This window comes from Typha latifolia, chromosome 12 (assembly GCF_019914945.1).
Source record: "Typha latifolia isolate L0001 chromosome 12, TyphaL0001v2, whole genome shotgun sequence".
NCBI lineage: Eukaryota > Viridiplantae > Streptophyta > Magnoliopsida > Poales > Typhaceae > Typha > Typha latifolia.
Window position 1 is genome coordinate 9,274,960 of NC_133097.1, and position 17,796 is coordinate 9,292,755.

Consider the following 17,796-nt stretch of genomic DNA (forward strand, 5'->3'; position numbering starts at 1 on the left):
TATGTTCTTATCCTTAATATAAAAACTACAGTAGGAATCAAAAGGATTTTATTTGCCAAGATCATATAAATGGAAGAAGTTTTGTCCGCAGTACTTCCAACAAGTACTTTTGAACCAATAATCGCCCATCTGAAAATTGGCGGACACAAAGACTTTCTATGATTTTTTTTTCTTTTCTTTTCTAATGAGAAAGAACATTCTTCTGGACCAAAGACCAAGAAAAGAAAACTCTCTTCTAATAGAATAAATAAATGGATCTAGCTCAGTGGTGCATTCCATAGTATCATCGCACTTCTGCTGTAATGTGAACAGTAATGCGGTGGCCTAGTTTGGAGGCTGTCAAGAGACAGTCATCTCTACCTCTGGTCAATAGCAGTATCCAGGAAGATCTTGGTGATAAATGGTATATATATCTCCAATTGTATTCTCTATCTCTGGTTGTTCGAGGCAGCAGTTTTTCTGGTACTGAAAGTTCCATATCTTGGTGTTGGTGAGCTAGTAGTATTGGACTTGCCAGTTTCAGCATCTATAAAGTCACTGGCATCACTGGATACAGTGGGCCTTCCAGCACTAAAAGTTCCAAATTTTGGTGTTGGAGACTTACTATTATCAGGTTTGCCAACTGTATTGTTTTCCAAGTTTCCACCTTCACGAGGAGGAACAGTTTTGGGAGTGGGAGCACTGAAAATCCCAAATGTTTGTGTTGACGAACCAAGTTTATTAAGCTTATCACCAGTGACATCTTTCAAGTTCTTTTCCTCAGTAGAACCACCGGCTTTTGGAGAACTGAAGATTCCAAAGCTTTTTGAAGGTGAAGTTGGATTACCATGGTTGCCACTAGCTGGACGCTCCAATTTGACCTGATCACCAGAACCAGGAGTTTCTTTAACAACAAAACTTCCATAGCTTGGTGATGACGAACTAGGATGGTTTGGGGACAACGGTCTTTGGTTTGGTTTGAACTGATCACGCCCTTGATATTCACTTCTTGTAGAATCTGGCCGCAACTTACGTTCACTGAAGAGTTCCCTGGTGTCAGGTATTCTGTTGCTCTCTGTTAACTTTGTCGGCTGTAATCTTCCCTTGAGCTCAGTCCTGCTATACCGATTAGTTTCCATGATAGAAGGCTCTTCCTTCTGTTCCTTTACCATTTCTAGTTTTGTTTTTGTTGAGCTCAGTCCAGCTTCAGAAGCTGGCAACTTGGAGAAAGCAGAATTGGCAGGAAGTTTTGTATGCAATGGCTTGTTAATATACCTATCTTTGTGATGGGAGTGTTGGACTACATTATCCCTTACTTGACCAATGCCAGAATCAGCAGTATCTCCATCCTCAACAGTGAGTAGCTTCTCGTAATTATTGTTAAAATGTCCGCCCAGGACTTTGTTTGGGGCAGAAGGTTCATCAAATTTCTCAGAGAATGCTTCCCCATCAATTTCTGAATTGTATTCAACAGGTTCCCACTCTTCTTCAACTTGGATTGTCTTCTCATCTCCACTGGTAGTTCTGATTGCTGTAGGTGCTTTGGAAACCCCTTTACTCACGCTGTCTACAATCTCGCTTACCTTTTTTCCTATTTTTTTGGTTGCAAACTTGACATGCCTGACTATCACATAGGCTTGCTTTGAGTCCACATGTGGACCACTTTCCACAACAGAAACATCTTGAATCTGTTTAATGGCAATAAATGCATGGCTATGTTAGTGACACATATGGAAGAACTAACTAACAAGTGATACCATGACTTCGGGATGGTTATAACATGTGAGAAGCATCTAGTGGTTGATATCTTCTAGGTGATCAAATATAAATATAAGTACGGAGGCGTCAAATAGGAATGAAAGTCACCAGAGTTAACAGGCGTGACAGCAGCCCCCCTAAATCATCATCTTCTTTGCCTGCAGGCACGGCTGTACACTGTTACATAAAAGATTGTGGTCGTGTTAATATCAGATAAATCTCAGATAATTCAGCTTCCGGACCTCTTAATTTGCTTGAACAAATGGATGAAAATCACAGTTTGCTATCTAATATAAATTTCTGAAGCTCTGATTGGAGATACGGCTTGCCATAGACGTACTTTCCCACACATCATAAATAAAACGAAAAAAAAAATCCAAAGATGCCAATACAGATATTATTCTAATGTCAAAACATCAAAACTTGCATCAAAAAATCAGTCTCTGAACTTACAACCCATGAGACACTGGCAAAGATCTAGGTGAAGATGGAGGCTACAATATGGAAGACATTAGATCACCTAGATCCCTAGATGACAATCAGATTGACATTATTTTCAAAAAAACCAACTTTTCTGTGTAATGATGCAAAATTCAGTTAAGAACGGGAAATTCAATATCTCTTGCCAAGTTGTATGTTATAAGATGGACAGGACGAATACTGGCTTAAACATTACAAATGAAAATTTCAAGTACCTTGACTCTATATCCACGCTCCATCAGCCTTGTAATTGAATCTGCTTTGACTTTTAGGTCTTTCAGTTCCTGCCAGAGAGAAAATCAGACTTCAATGATACTATCAGAGAAGCCAAATAGAGAAGGTTTGATCTATCACATTAGATTATTGTTTCCTTAACAAATCAATTGGCTAGTAGGTCTCACAAATAATGGAAGAGAGATGCACAACCAAAATTATGTAATAAGGCCTTCATCATGGGATTTCCATTGTCAAGAGCTTGACTTCCTTAACTTTTTTCTTTGGGAAGGAAGTCAATTCTGACATTGAAACTTACATGGAACAAAATCAACATCAAACATGAACTATTTCAGAATCAAAATCGTAGGTTAGGAAAAGTGCTGCCAGTTATCATTTGTTATTATTTCACTGTTCCTAGGAGATGTTGAGGCATTAATCTTATACATTTGCATGATCAGGTTAAATAGATCATTAACAGGAAAGACGTGACAGTAAATCTCTTTTGGAATTCCCATGTTCAGTTAGTCAATCAGAAAGTACACATATTATTTACTAGTCCCAAACAAGCTTAAAGAGTACACAAGGCATATTAATTGAGAAGAAAAATCTTACGATTACCTGCTCAATTTTTAAATACATTTGAAGAGGCTAAAAGGTCATGATTTATCAACAAAAACAAGTGTTCTGAAAGAATTACTCACAGTTTTTGCTTTAAAGCGGACCTCTTTGTTCTCCCCACTGCGTAGAGTGAGTGCAGACTGCATCAACAAAATCACGTATAAGCATTAATTCCTTAAATTTAAAAACAAGTGTACAAGAATGCATGGCTTGTTTATAAGGTAACTGCTCGAAAAGAATTAGAGTCCGCTTACCTTGCTTTTTGCACGCTCCTTTTCCTTCACTTCTTGTTTATACTTCTCCCTATGGAAGTCCATGATCTTGCAAACAGGTGGATTTGCAGTTCTTTGAACCTATCATATGTAACCAGAGAATAAATGAATGAAAACTATTGCTGTAGAAGATTAAAAAAAAAAAAAATAACCAATCTCTCCAGTATAAACTACACAAGCCATATTATTATATGAAAAAGATATATATTTACGCAATAATACATCTCATGGGAATACATGTTAATTAGGTTTTCACGTAAACTATTAGAATAAAACAAACGAACATTTCCAAAATAACTGGGTGTTTCCATTCAGACAAAAGAAAGTAGGCATCTTAGATATAAAAATCAAGAAAGTCTACCTCAACTAGATCAAGATTGAGCTTCATTGCACGATCAAGTGCTTCCCTCCTGGAGATGACATTATGCCCTGTAAACTGAATGAAATAAGTAAGAATTTCTCGGACTAACACCACCATGAACATCTCAGGGATGAATCTAAAGAGGACACAGGAGTAGGTACTGCTGACATAATTGTAAAAGAAAGGAAAGATAAAGCAAGAAGACACCGATTAATATCAAACAATTGACACACTAACGAAACATTGAATACCTTCTTCAGTAACTAGCCTGACGAAGGGTGCAGTTATCGCCTCATTAAGCCGAGGGCCATCAGAGGCATCTGGATCCGGTTTCGGCTTCGCTTTCGCCTAAATCCAGATCAACAACAACAAAGATCAGGACTTTTCAAAAAGATCAACAAGCTAAAAGGAAGAAATTGAACAACGAGAAACCCACTTGAACTGGAGCCGCAAAGGATCTAAACGGGATAAAGTCAAAACTTCGGGCAGAACGAGGTGGCGACGCACAGAGACGGGAAAGTACGATCCTCGACCACCGCCGCGCATCTCGGAGGTCCTCCGCCGGCGATCGCGAGCCGGCAGCGAGGAGGGAGTGCCACCTCCGGCAGTGGTGGGAGAGGAATTGGAGCCTGGTGGGTCCAATCCGATGCCACAGAGCCATAGTTCGGACGGGGGGAGTTAGGGTTTTGGTTCGTTTGGAGAAAAGAGCCGCCTTGAATTCGTATCGGAAGCTTATAAGGAAATAATTTTTATGCTGAAATATAGATTTAGATGACAACTACCAAAAAAGATAAATAAATTAAAATTATTATATTTTATATAGATGTCCCTTGGAGTTAAATTACAGTTAAAATTTGAAAAATTTACATATAAAAAAGATGAAACTATCCTTATTGTAGATTTTACAATTTTTTTTAGTTGAGAATATTTTTTTTATTTTTTTTTCTATTACATTACTAAAACTTAACTTTAAAAGTAGCTTAATAGATATCTATACAAATAACATATATTTTTTAAGGACTATATATATACAAATATTATATATATATATGAAAATTATATTTTTTATCTCTAAATTGTGGTAAAAAATTTAAAACTTTAAAAAAGTTTCTAATTATTGGAGCCCACCGTAGTCCAGTGGTTTAGTCCAATCAGCCTATAATTTAGTTTGAATCCCTCGTTATTAATAATTTTATTTACACATAATTTGATTAAGATTGAGAAATTCTAACCTGTCTTGGTATCATATCAGCAACAACAACAACACTAAAAAGAATCACTAATACATGCTACTAGTCTAGAATAAATAGACTTGTTGTAGATCAAAGATAACAATCTTTGAGAGGGATGGGCATCCAAATCTAAAATACAAAGAGGGAATCGAAGATGAGAGGCAAGCATGATTTGGGCATGCAGGAAGGGGATCATGCATCTCCCTCGCCAATGGTATAATAACTGCATGAATTTTGTTCTTCCTTTTTCTTTTTTTTCTTTCTCTAATTTAATTAAAAATTAAATTAATTGCAGGGATGGAAGGGAGAGAAAAAGAAGAAGTTTTCCCTAAAAAAAAATTCTAATTTTTAATTACTGGTGGCTAATATTAATAAGTTTGGAAGGAGATAATAGAAGGATATATATGGATGGAGGAGTGGAGATTAACATTCTTTCTATTCTCTGCTCATTTGGCAATCATTCATGGGCAAGGCTACCAACTGCAGCCAATTCATCCAGTAGAAGAACTCTCGAATTCATCCAAGAATGGAAACTTAATTCAACAATCACTAAGATACAGCGTTCCTCTTTTTAATCCAATTAATAATCCCAAAGACTGCTCATAAGATCCATCGTAGCAATACTCGTAGCCATGGCGAGAGAGGACTATAGTCCAACTACTCCTCATCTCGCTCTCCGCTCTCTTCCGCCTTTCGTTCTCATTCGTCGTGCCGATCATCCACCATGACTCGCCGTTGTCCCCCTTGTACGATCCCAACGCCACCGCCGCCGACCGTTGGTACTCCGCCTACCGCCGCTCGCTCTCACGTCAGAGCCTCATGGGCATGGGGAATGACGTAGCCCTGTCGGCGGCCGGGATCCGGTCACCGTTGAAGCTCGTAACCGGCGAGTACCTCATGAAGGTTTTGATCGGCACTCCGCCGTAACCCGTGTACCTCTTGATCGACAGCGGCAGCGACCTCATCTGGACTCAATGCCTCCCTTGCAGGCGTTGCTACAACCAGAGCTACGCCATTTTCGACCCACGCAAGTCCTTTACCTTCGGCTCCTTGGATTGCCCGTCGAACCCATGCGACGAGGTGACCACGTCTAACTGCTACGACGACAAGTGCATCTATACCCACTACTACGGCGATGGATCTTACGCCAGCGGTTACCTCAGCTCCGATACGCTGATCTTTAAGGCCGACGAGGGCGACCACGTCACGTTCGCCGATATGGTGCTCGGATGCAGCAACGACAATGCCGGCAGCTACCAGGCCATGGATGCCGGCATCCTCGGTCTCTCGGGTGGGTCGCTGTCGCTGACCTCACAGATCGGCAGCACCGTAGGATGGCAGTTCTCCCACTGCTTGAGCTTACTGGAAGGTAGAAGTCAGCTTAGAATTGGCAAGAGCGCGGTGCTTTCAGGGGGTTACACGCCGATGGAAGACTTTGCTCGTAAGACAGGATTCAATTTTTATTACCTCACGTTGAATGACATCAGCGTCGACGGCGAGCGGCTGAACGTGCCGCCAGGGACGTTCAAGCGTAAACCGGACGGCACCGGCGGGTTCTTCATCGACTCCGGCACGGCGTTGACGGTGCTCTACGACGAGGCTTACTCTCTGCTTTTGAAGAAGCTGAGGGAGGTGATAACGTTGAAACCGGTGGAAGAGGGGAGTGACATGCCACTTCTATGCTATTATGGGAGCGACAAGCAGCTGGGGGAATTACCTGAGTTGACCTTCCATTTTGAGAACCTTGATGTGGTCTTGCACACGATCAATGCCTTTGCGATAAAAGTTCCGGGCTTAATTTGTTTAGCGATGATGCCGTCGACGAGAAACACCGCCATCCTCGGGACTCTCGCTCAGCTGAATAAGAATGTAGGGTATGACCCCGTGATGCAGAGGCTTTACATCACCGATACTATGTGTTGAGAGGAGCCACGTACGTACGTACGTGGTTCTTGGCGGCTAATAATAATAATAATAATAATAATAATAATAATAATAAATATAGTAGGGTTGTTTGTGTCTTAGAAAAATAGTGAAACAGAGAGGGATAGATAAATAATAATATCATATAAGGAAGATTATGATTTGCTCGAGATTATCAACATATCACAAGTGATTATAACATCTCTAGATGACTATATCAACGAGGTTAGTTATGATTCGAATACGATCAAGATTGATATATTCAGCTGTATTCTCTTTTCCTTGTATACCGCAATAATCTTATTTCCATGGCGGACCGTGTGGATACATAAAAAGAGTTAAATCTCTTATACCTACTACGTAGCTCGTATCCTCTTCTTCTTGCTAATGTGAATTAATTCTTATAGTTAAGCTTAATTTTGAATTAATAAGCAAAAGATTGTTAAAGAATAATCGCAGGAAAGAAAGGGCTCAGGTTTAAATATTTCTCCATTTCCCACTATCGTAGCATCAAATAATTGATGCCCAATATTAATTAGGAAGGAGATAATGGAGAGGATATCTTGGAATTTTAAGAGAATTACGCTCTTTTCTTCTCTGCTGCACATTTGGCAATCATTCATGGGCTGCCAGGTACTCGACTGCAAGCACATTTGGCAATCATTCACTGTAGCAAACTTCGCGAATGACGAGTTACGTTGAAAACACTGCATCAAGCCCAAGAAGATACAGAGCTTATAGAAATAACAAAGAAGTTTCCGAAAGACGAGCCAGTTAGAAATGTAAAGAGAAATATAGAAGTAGACTACAGTCTCTATCAACTACAGCAGGATTTCCAGAAATTAACAACGTAATAGAAGGCAGCAAAGATCTGCATCACAGCCTTTGAATAAAAAGAGAGACTACAAGATCTTCTGGCTCGATTAGCACATCCAATCCGATACAGAAAAAGACTACCATCTATCAGTGATCAAAAGATTGGCCACAGGCAGTTTGAAAGCTGTACCTCTCTTACGAAGCTCGAGAAATGCATTTTCCTTATCCTGAACACTGCACTAGCAAGAGACATTATGAAAGTCAAGGGGCAAAATGCGTGGCAAAAGAATAGCATTTGAAGAGCGAGTAATTTAGGAGATACTATGGTTATCGGTAATTAAATTGCACGTGATGAGAGACAGGTATGCATGAAGTATATCTAGTTAAATCTAGCAGCCACCTTAACCAAACGTAATGCATGATGACATGGAAGAAAAGTAGCATACGTAGGTATAACAGATGGGAAAGGAGACGTCCAATTTATCTATCTACCCTCAGAACATTGTTGGTAATATTTCCACTAGAGACAATCTCTCGCCGTGAATCAATTCTCCAACTACCATCCACAATAAACTTTATCTGATAGCAAGAAGAAGTACGTGAGTGAGCATAATTTGAAAGAAGTGGATCTAAATTTCATGTAGATTTAGAAACTAAACTAAGCTTAGTTAATGGTAGCTAATCATACCTCATAAACCCCAGGATAGAGCCATAATACTGCTGACCAGAGCAATGGTTGCCTGCATGGTCTTATAAGAGACATATTAACAATCAGTAAAAGTTCTAAGTTTGTCAGTCTATATTTCAATAACAAAATAAAGCTACAGATTAAAGGACAATTCTTTCAACATGATTTGAAGGAATAACAAATGAATCCATTTTCGTTCATTTGCTTGATTATCAAAAGGAGATGGCAAATGAACTATTACATGGAGTATCAACTTAAAGCTTTACTTTGTAATCACTAAGTCCAAGAATCAAAATGTAAGCATCTTCTTCTTGCAGTCTTCTAACAGAAAGATTCAGATATCAAGAAAAAGTATACATAATTATTGGGGAAAACTAAAGTAACTGGTCAGAAATATGTACAAGAAAAGAACAAAGAAATTGTTATGAGAAGGAAAGACTGGCTATACACCTATATCGACAACATAGATGTGGAACTCAATGCTGAAATCTAAGGAAAGAAATGCTTCTTTAGTTTAAAAAAGAGGGCACACTACCTAGAATGCTACAAATGAAAATTATTAACCAAAATAGGAATTAAGGACCTGGATGTAGATGGACTTCTGGTTGATGATGGATCCAGATCCATTTTGATCCGATGCTGCCAACCATTAAAGCTACCAGCAAGCTCTACAATTTCTCCATCCGCCAAGTATTTTATGTGAACCTATATGAAGAAAACCATTTTATAATAATACGGGCATTCAGCCTAACAGGCACAAATTCCTAAATGCAACTTCTAGAAAAATGAAAAGAAACAAAGGTACTTCTTTTAATCCATTAAGGTTCTCTTCAGCTGCTCGGAGTGCCACATCTTTCTGCGCAACATTTCGCTGTATATTGGCAATCTTAGCTTCGGCTTTAGCTTGCAAATTGAATAGCTCAAGCTGAAATATATACCAGAAATTCTCTTTGCTCATTTAAGATGGAACAGGAATATATACCAGAAATTCAGTCATTTATATCAGAATGATAGTTTAATAGGATCAATATCATAACAACGTACTATGATGACACCTAACCAGATTAGGCCTAACCATTACCAAAAGCATGATACAGAAAGATGGATGTCTTTATGTAAACAGGTTCAACACAGTAATTTTATGTCCATGAAAAATTAGTCATAAGAAGCTAAAACTTCAATGAGAAAATACTATATATAACTCTTATGAGAATAATTAGGAAAAGATAACAGCAAGCAAAGCACATAGGTAAATCTCATAACTTCGACTGTTGCTCCATTATAAGAGTAATAAAGGAGAGAACCTCACTGGGATAACAGTTCCATGTTACATACATGATACACAATGCTCTATGGATTAGATGCTTCAAGAAAACAATAAATAGGCCAAGCCAACATGAAAGCCTATTTGAACTTCATGAAGTTTTGTCATTTAGGTTTATTTGAAACTTGGACCTGGTTATTCTAGAACATGTAAATTTCCCATCATCCTCTTAACACTATTTGCCGGGATAAGGTTTATCATTAGCATGTTTTCTAATAAAGTGACTAATAAACAATCTTCTAAGGAGAGATTGAAAGAGATTTAGGCAAATTATGCGAATATTACTACCTTCTCCTCTTTGATCCGTTGCTCCAATTGGGAAAGTTCGATCTCCTTTTGATGCTACGAAGATTATCAGACAGTTGATTGATTTATCATTATAAGCTCCAATTATCCAACAACTCCACAAGAAGATACAGGAAGAGAAAGCTTACCAGTAAAGCCTTTAATCGATTGATTTCGTTTTGATTGCCCTTTTCAGAAGCCTTTAGGATGACATAGCAAGGAGAAAAATCAGAAGTTGGAATAGGAAGACAACAGTCTAGAGAAGAAGAGGTAAATAATCATAATAATGCACCAACCTTGGATGTCAGTTCCTCATCAAAATTGGTGTCTTCACCTGATGAAACGCCATTCCTATATATAAATTAAAAAAAAATAGAGAATGATGTTATACACTTGTACCTCCAGCCTCAAGATTACATAAGTTCCAGGAATGTAATAATTTCCAGTAACAAGTTCTACTCCAGCATACAACATAAATAGGTATATACGATTGACTTTTACTAAACGAGGAGGTTGGGGTAAAATAAGGAAAATAATTCTGACAGATGTAGTGGTCTTCCAGAAATTAACTATACCAAATCTTTAATGAGAGAAAAGACTAAATCAGAGTCTTATAGTTTACTTGCAAGAAAGTTCTTCTGAAGATGAGCCTTCACTTGGAAAGAGATGTTCTAGCAAGTGCTCCATATACCTACTAATATTATATTTTACTCATCAAAATAATATATCCAAAACAGCAGTTCTATTTCTCTGAGAGACTAACCTTTTAGGAAGCTGTTCCTTTGAGGTAAGAGTTAGTTGCTGAGATATCATAGGAACTGCAAGGAACCCAGCCCACATTACATTAAACTTAGCTGCTCTTAAACACATCAACCAGGCCACTTTTTCACATTGAAGTTCATAATTTACCTGTATCAATGTTACCGGAGTCCAATGTAGTAGAACCAAGCACCAAGACATTATTCATATCTACATCTATATTTCCACAATCATCTAAATAATAGACTGGCTCATAAGAAGCAAATCTGCAAGTAAAGAATCTCTTTTACCAAGTACCTTCCATGGGATCCAATTCGCCGGTCTGCAAAAATTTTGCTGCCTTAAATTGCAAGGTAACAACAGAAGAATCTGAAGGTCCATAAACTTCGGCATCAGTGCTTATTGAAATTGCACCATTTGGATTAACATTACATTCCTCCAGTACAGTGGGCTCGTCCGTTAAGGAGATGCATTCAGGAGAAACAGTCAATTTCTCTACTTGACCTTTTAGAAAAATTACAAAGCTATCATGAAAAGAATCAGTGTCATTGCAACTACAGAGCAACCAACCCAATTCAATAGCAACAAGAAAATTTTAGACCTGAACTTTCCTCCTCGCAAGTATCGCTACGTTCTAGGTTTTCATCAGAATTATTAGTAAGAAGCTCTGAGATTGCTTTGTATCCTCTCCGCCTAACAACATTTGCCAAGTCCTTTCTACAGATATCACAGAAAGAAACACTTCATTTCTCCAATTTCTTACCATAACTACAACAAGAAATCTTTAGAAGCCTAGTGATCAAGAAAGACCCGACAAACCTTCCATGATCGGAAAGCTCCTTAAGCGACGGCATCCGGTTCTCAGGGAGCCCAATCGCTGCTATGAACCCACGGAGCTCGTCGCCGAGTTCCTCGCTGCTCATCCTGCGCCGAGATGGCTTCGCCTTTTTCCTGGAACAAATCAAAACCACCAAGGAAATCAACGAAACCCACTTCAAGAGACACCAAACAATCGTGGGATTGGAACAAGTACCTGGGCTGCTCCTTGGAGCACGACAATGTGAGGCTTCCGCGAAGCGGGTTCTGATGGGTTTTCCATCCGAGAGGCGATCTCTCTAATTTCGAGGAGGAAGGGAAGGGGACGAGGTTATGGAAAGGGTTTGGGAAATGGCGGAGAGCCATGGAGAAGATTGAAGCATCGAAACGAGAGAGAGAGAGGTTTTGGCTTTTGTTCCAGCCTTCGATCGACGTTTCTGGTATTTTTTTATTTTTATTTTGCCTGTCTATATAGTTTCTTTTACATTTACACGCTTCACAAATCTCTTATTATTATTTACTTGCGGATAAACCCCCCCATAAAGTTAATTTTTGCATCGAGACCCCTTAGAGTCCTCGTATTTACGTCGGTATCCCTTCAAACTAGCTAAACATAATAATAATAACAATAATAATAATAATAATAATTATAATAATTATGCCAATTCCACCTATGCTCCCGAATAGACCTCCTCATGTATGAAATAACACGTGTGATTAACTTTAAGTCCTTTATGATCTATTTTGCTCTTATTTTAGAATAAATAAATTGAAAAAAAATTTAAGGACATAATATTTATTTATTTTTTTCTAATTAACATCGTTAAGAGAGTGAGAAAAGTTAGATAAGGGAGGAAAAAAATATACATAAGATGTCTAGATAAAAATAGGCTATAATTCAGAGTCTAGATATAACTAATCCTAAAATTTACTAATAAATTTATTAAAAGAGTTATACGAGTCTAGCCCAAGTGTGAGGCCCATTGGAGCTTCGATATTATTACGAGTGTGACCGATCACTACGGGCTGGGCCACAATTTATTGGGCCGGATTTAGACCAAATCTGGGCCCATGGGCTGTTAATTATTACATAATTAGGATGAGGAAATTTCCCAAAAGGGGTCCATTTCAGTCAGGTAATAATAACTATGTTTATTTTTTTTTTTTTAAAAAAATTTATCTTTAGTATCATTGTCAGTGCCATGCAATTTAATTAGATACATATCTTGGACTTGTGCCTTCCTACAAAGAAGAAATCTAGAAGATGGACCCACAGCAGCCCAAATAGGATTAAAAGAAAGAAGCATAGCAAGATAAACAAATAGATGGGTCAATGGATTCACATGTCCTTGAATTGGTCTATAACCAATTAGTCTTTCTTCACACAACTTGTGGTGTAAGAAATTGAAGAGACTTAAACAAGTACTAAAACTCAAAAAACATGATATCAGATGTATGTCAGTCCTGTGATTGTTGCTGAAATCAAATACAGAGAGGATAATTATAGCGAGCAATCGATTGATACGTTAGTGCACATTCAATATCGCTCGTAATTATAAGTATATATTTGCGGCTTGAGTTCATAGAAAATTTATACAACTTAGTGTAGACAATCTAAGAGACAAACCTTCTCTACTCTCCTCTCTATCTCTCTATAGGCATTGGGATGTGGTGTTGTTCTTAAAATTTAAGGACAAGAAGACTGACATCCCTCTTTGTTAGCTATTATTGAGATTCATACATTACTGACACCAATGCGAATCTAATCTTAGTTTTCTCTCCTCTCTTTTAGACAAAAGAATCTAATCCTACTTGCAAACTGTTTAAGAGTTATATAATATGAGTACTACCAGACAAGACACGTTTCTTCCGGTACACCCAAACCTCCCTGTCCATGTGACATTTATATATAACTGATCACAAATTATACAAACATTTTTTTGATTTTTTTTTTTTGATTTATTTATGCTTGTAATGAGTTTCTCATGGAAACTTACATCCCAAGAGTAAGTTTATATGAGAAACTTATTTCAAGAATGGATTTGATAGCTCAATGATGTCGTTTGTGGATCTACTGGTGCACACAATGAGACAATCTATACACACTCACCAACAAAAGTAGCAAATCTCAGGATCAGAAAGGGGGAAAAGATATGCAATGCCATTCTTTCTACTCCTCTTCCTAGCCTTGTACTGTCAAGTCTAAACAAGATCTTGTGTCTTTTTGCAGTCAGAACTGGTACATGGTCCTCTCCTGCCCTTTAATGTTGCCTTTCTGGTCATCCATAATAGAAGTAGAACTAAGCAGTTGCTTGACCTCCTCATAGTTGTACTCTAATGGAGCTTCCCAGCTGAAGAGCTCATCAATACATCTATCTACCTGAGACCCAAGTAGTAACTTTTGGCTCTCCGGAGGCCCACCAAAGAGCGAGCTCTCAAAACCCATCTCCTTGCCATAGCTGCTGCAGCTCTGGTCACCACCAAACATGATCATTTGAGAGTTCTCCTTCATCTGGTATTGGCATAAACCTTCAAATATAGTAGAAGTACTGGGGATTGTAGGCAAGTGTTCATAGCCTGTTACACTGTAGTAGTTTTGTAATGAGGAGGAGGAGGAGGAGGAGGATGACAAGAGGAGTTGCTGCTGCTGCTGCTGCTGCTGCAGTTGATGATAATGATGATGATGATGATGTTGGTTTGGTTTCTTTTGGCAAGGAACAAGTCCTAAGAACTTCTTCTTGAGCTTGGTGTTCCAATAATTCTTGATATCATTGTCTGTCCTACCTGGGAGCTTGGAAGCTATGATGGACCACCTGCAATTATGGCAAGAATGGAGGGAAAAAATTGGCTCTTTAGATCTTAAAAGTTTCATGCATGAGAACAAATTAGCATCTACACATACATATCCACAAATTTAATTGCACATAAATCTATTAAATGATGACTACACATACACACACACAGAGAGAGAGAGAGAGAGAAGGATCTGACCAACAAAAACAAATTTAGCATACCTTTTTCTTAAGAAAAAAGAAGAAAGAACAAAAAAGAAGTAGTGCATAGGAGTTTTGTTTATTTTCTCACCTGCTTCCAATAGTGGCAAAGAGGGTGCAGATGATCCTATCCTCATCATCTGAGAACTCTCCATGCTTTATATTTGGCCTCAGGTAGTTTAGCCATCTCAGCCTGCAACTCTTCCCACATCTCTTCAAACCTACCAAAAGAAATCAGCCAACAAATCTATATAAGTTGATATCAAAAGAAAAGAGAAGTATACTAATATGTCTTACCAGCTTTGTGAGGGAGAGCAATCCAATTGCCACCAGTTCCGTACTTCTCTATGAACTCTTTCAGCTTGGCATCCTCCTCTGCAGACCAGGGACCCTTCTTCACATTAGCTTTGTCACAACAAGGAGCCCTTCCCATGTTCCTCAACAAAATCTTCTCCTCCTCCTCCTCTCTTCCTCGCTACGCTTCTCTTTTGTCCTTATGGGTGAGCTCTAATTATTTGGTGGTGGAAATGCCTGACCTTGGAAAAAGACCCAGGCTTCTAAGGAAGATAGAAAAGATTGACATAGACTGGTGGACCAATGGAAAGCTTTGATGACAGTATTATATTACATCTACCAAAGTTGTGAGAAGTCAAAGTATAGCTGTCTGGCTTCCATCATTTCAATCCCTGTAATATTTCCTCTCATCTTTCATAAACTATGCCATCCCTGTACCTTCGAAAGACTCTCTCTCTCTCTCTCTCTCTCTCTCTCTCTCTCTCTCTCTCTCTCTATATATATATATATATATAGATCTTTGTTACCATTGGTTAAGCTAGGTGGTGATATCATCCATATTCCAAGGTGTATATAGTTGCATGCATGTACGTATACATGTTCGTATATATCAAGGCTTTCTCATGAAAGCAAATACTTAGCAACATTGCTTAGCTGCATGTCTGCATGTGATTACATTTGGTTGCTTAGTTGAGTATATTATGAACTTTGACTTGGTAATGCTATTCTTTAAATCTTAAGAGAGCCCTACTTGGACTTTTCTTCTTTATTCTTAGCATCAACTATTACAAGAAATATGTTTCGGCGAAAACTTGAATATCTAAAAGAAACAGCCAAAATAATAATTAACATGGTGATGAGTCAAAGTTAGTGGAGGAAATTTTATGTATATTTGAAGCTTGGCATTGGATTCTTTGATCTACTTTCCCAAGTACTCCTGCTCTTTTGTGACCATACCAAACCTTGCGAAAAAAAAAATATATATATCCATGCTATATATCTTGCATACTTTTCTTTCTTGGGGGTATAATTAATTGGAACTTAGAATGGACACTAAATCTAATACCAAATTACGAGGCGAAGTAATATTAGTTTCAGATGCTCTTGATCTTGATCAGTGACTAGCTATAACACAAGCATATGGATTGAATTAAATTCAGACTATTTGCTGGTCACCAATCATGCCTGTTGTCAATGTTTCTCATTAAGGAATCGTCCTCGGATTGAAACTGAAAGCTAAACCACCGAATCGTTACAAGTCAAATTGGCTGTCAGCTGTCTGCGTAGTTTGTATTCATTATGATCATGCATGTTGAAATATTCAAACCATGCATCTCTGATAAGAAAATCGTTAAACTTTTCTATCATTATTTGTCTCATCAAGTAGACTGACTAAATTTAGATCGTAGACGGCACAGGAATCATATACTATTAATGTTTATCGAATCTAGTTTCCTTCTATATCTTATAAACTCTAACTACCGATGCTACTACTATCAACAAACTGTTGCTATTTGAGACATGGATGAAGTTAATTTAGGAGTACAATATAATTATTATGCAGTTACTCTTTGTCGGATTAGGCCTCCTCATAAGCAGTCCTTAGTCTGACTCGTAATAAATACTAGTTTAATTATGCCTATGTTGTTTTGTTTTTTTGTCTTTGTTTTGTTGGAGTAGGAGATGGTAAGATCTCTTTTGGCTAAATTTTAAATAAGAGATTAAGAGTGTGGAATTACTCTCATCAAGATAGGTCTGTTGCAGCAAATTAGTAGTTATTGAGAATAGTGGGAACTCTTTTTTTATCCTCCCAAAAAGTTGTTTGGTGCTCATTGATTCCTTATCTTTTTCTTTGTAATTTTTAATTTATTTTACATTATTCTAATCATCTTTCAAGTAAAATATATTACAAGTACGAACTTATTTAATTAGGAGAATGGCATAAGTTTTGGGTACATAAATATAAAGACATAGAGAGCTAATCTTTTCAGTTGGTGAACAAAGACCTGTGGTGAGATCGTCCAGAGTCTGCGTTGAATGTGAAATGGTGCATAGAGATGTGCTGTGCATAGGACACATGAGTGGAACAAAATGAGTGTAAAGCATTGTAGACTGTCCTATAAGAAACATGTAGGAAGCTAGTATATTGAGAACAACAAAATGGATCAAAAAAGAATTTGTCATAGATTGTCACCGTGTATAAATTTTGTGCTAGCCGACTATGTATAAGTGGGTGTATTTTCTCATATTAATCTTATCTGAATTTTGTAGAGTTTATGTACGTTGTATCTCGCATAATATATTTGTTACTGCCCTATTATTTATGAACAACATATTTAGAGAGAAGAAAATAAAATGACTAATTTACTTCTAAAAAGTGAAGGGAGTGATCAATATTTTTAGTCAATCTCTACAACTTCAACCATTGAAGAGGGAATATTTAGATGGAAGTATTATTATTTGTCTTTCTATATACAGTGGTAGAGCTAAGAATCCACATTAGTATGGCTTTGGATTTAGATGCCTGCTTCAAAGTATATAGGCATTTAACCACGAAAAAAAAAAATACTAATCATTTCTAGGCATATTGCATCTACGTACAGGCAGATTAATTTAATCATGCACGTTTGGATTTTTTTTTTCTAAAAAAAAAAAAAATCTTGTCATGCATGACACCACCCACCATCAATTTGTTGGTAAAATTAATACAAATCTACTAGAGAAGTCTCTGACCACATTCAATAGAGTAAACAAATTAGCCTCTAAATTTTTGTTTCCGAATCATTCATTACTAACAGAGATAATGTCCAAGTGTGATAAGGATGAGTCCATCAACTAGTTAGGAAAATTATTATCACCTAAAGATAGTAACTTTGTCATTTATCTTTTCTGTTTATGAGAAAAAGTATGTGTACCAAGTTGCATTGCTTCTGTTGATTAAAGACCGTGATTGCATCGATCCTATTTTGTCAAAAGGGTTGG

General features: G+C 37.7%; 3 protein-coding genes and 1 long non-coding RNA gene across 15 annotated transcripts; all 4 read right to left on the reverse strand.

Annotated features, from left to right (window-relative positions):
• Positions 1 to 31: 31 nt before the first annotated feature.
• LOC140799281 (uncharacterized) lies at positions 32 to 4,476 on the reverse strand. Its single transcript, XM_073153538.1, has 8 exons — positions 4,121 to 4,476; positions 3,936 to 4,032; positions 3,685 to 3,752; positions 3,306 to 3,404; positions 3,135 to 3,191; positions 2,433 to 2,501; positions 1,846 to 1,914; positions 32 to 1,667 (listed from the first exon to the last, which is right to left on the reverse strand). The coding sequence occupies exons 1-8, from the start codon at positions 4,343 to 4,345 to the stop codon at positions 429 to 431; spliced, it is 1,923 nt and encodes a 640-aa protein (XP_073009639.1). The 5' UTR covers positions 4,346 to 4,476; the 3' UTR covers positions 32 to 428.
• Positions 4,477 to 5,380: 904 nt separating this feature from the next.
• LOC140799332 (uncharacterized) lies at positions 5,381 to 6,679 on the reverse strand. Its single transcript, XR_012110985.1, has 2 exons — positions 6,384 to 6,679; positions 5,381 to 6,278 (listed from the first exon to the last, which is right to left on the reverse strand). It is a non-coding gene; the product is annotated as an uncharacterized lncRNA (long non-coding RNA).
• Positions 6,680 to 7,240: 561 nt separating this feature from the next.
• LOC140799330 (protein PTST homolog 3, chloroplastic) lies at positions 7,241 to 11,963 on the reverse strand. Of its 12 annotated transcripts, XR_012110983.1 has the most exons (16): positions 11,745 to 11,954; positions 11,531 to 11,662; positions 11,313 to 11,428; positions 11,009 to 11,215; positions 10,862 to 10,927; positions 10,716 to 10,770; positions 10,575 to 10,646; positions 10,249 to 10,303; positions 10,102 to 10,152; positions 9,956 to 10,009; positions 9,149 to 9,268; positions 8,927 to 9,048; positions 8,344 to 8,404; positions 8,102 to 8,234; positions 7,846 to 7,889; positions 7,241 to 7,546 (listed from the first exon to the last, which is right to left on the reverse strand). XR_012110983.1 is itself a non-coding variant. In XM_073153629.1 (15 exons), the coding sequence occupies exons 1-14, from the start codon at positions 11,891 to 11,893 to the stop codon at positions 8,136 to 8,138; spliced, it is 1,347 nt and encodes a 448-aa protein (XP_073009730.1). In that variant the 5' UTR covers positions 11,894 to 11,960; the 3' UTR covers positions 7,614 to 7,889; positions 8,102 to 8,135. The 12 variants fall into 12 exon arrangements, 10 of the variants coding, with proteins under 10 accessions (XP_073009730.1, XP_073009729.1, XP_073009724.1 ...); XR_012110984.1 differs by lacking the exon at positions 10,575 to 10,646 and having other exon boundaries at positions 8,344 to 8,395; positions 11,745 to 11,963; XM_073153629.1 differs by lacking the exon at positions 7,241 to 7,546 and having other exon boundaries at positions 7,614 to 7,889; positions 8,344 to 8,395; positions 10,575 to 10,643; positions 11,745 to 11,960.
• A 1,488-nt stretch (positions 11,964 to 13,451) lies between these two features.
• On the reverse strand, positions 13,452 to 15,116 carry LOC140799012 (uncharacterized). The gene is made up of 3 exons (XM_073153108.1): positions 14,818 to 15,116; positions 14,612 to 14,741; positions 13,452 to 14,340 (listed from the first exon to the last, which is right to left on the reverse strand). The coding sequence occupies exons 1-3, from the start codon at positions 14,951 to 14,953 to the stop codon at positions 13,758 to 13,760; spliced, it is 849 nt and encodes a 282-aa protein (XP_073009209.1). The 5' UTR covers positions 14,954 to 15,116; the 3' UTR covers positions 13,452 to 13,757.
• Between the last annotated feature and the right edge of the window lie 2,680 nt (positions 15,117 to 17,796).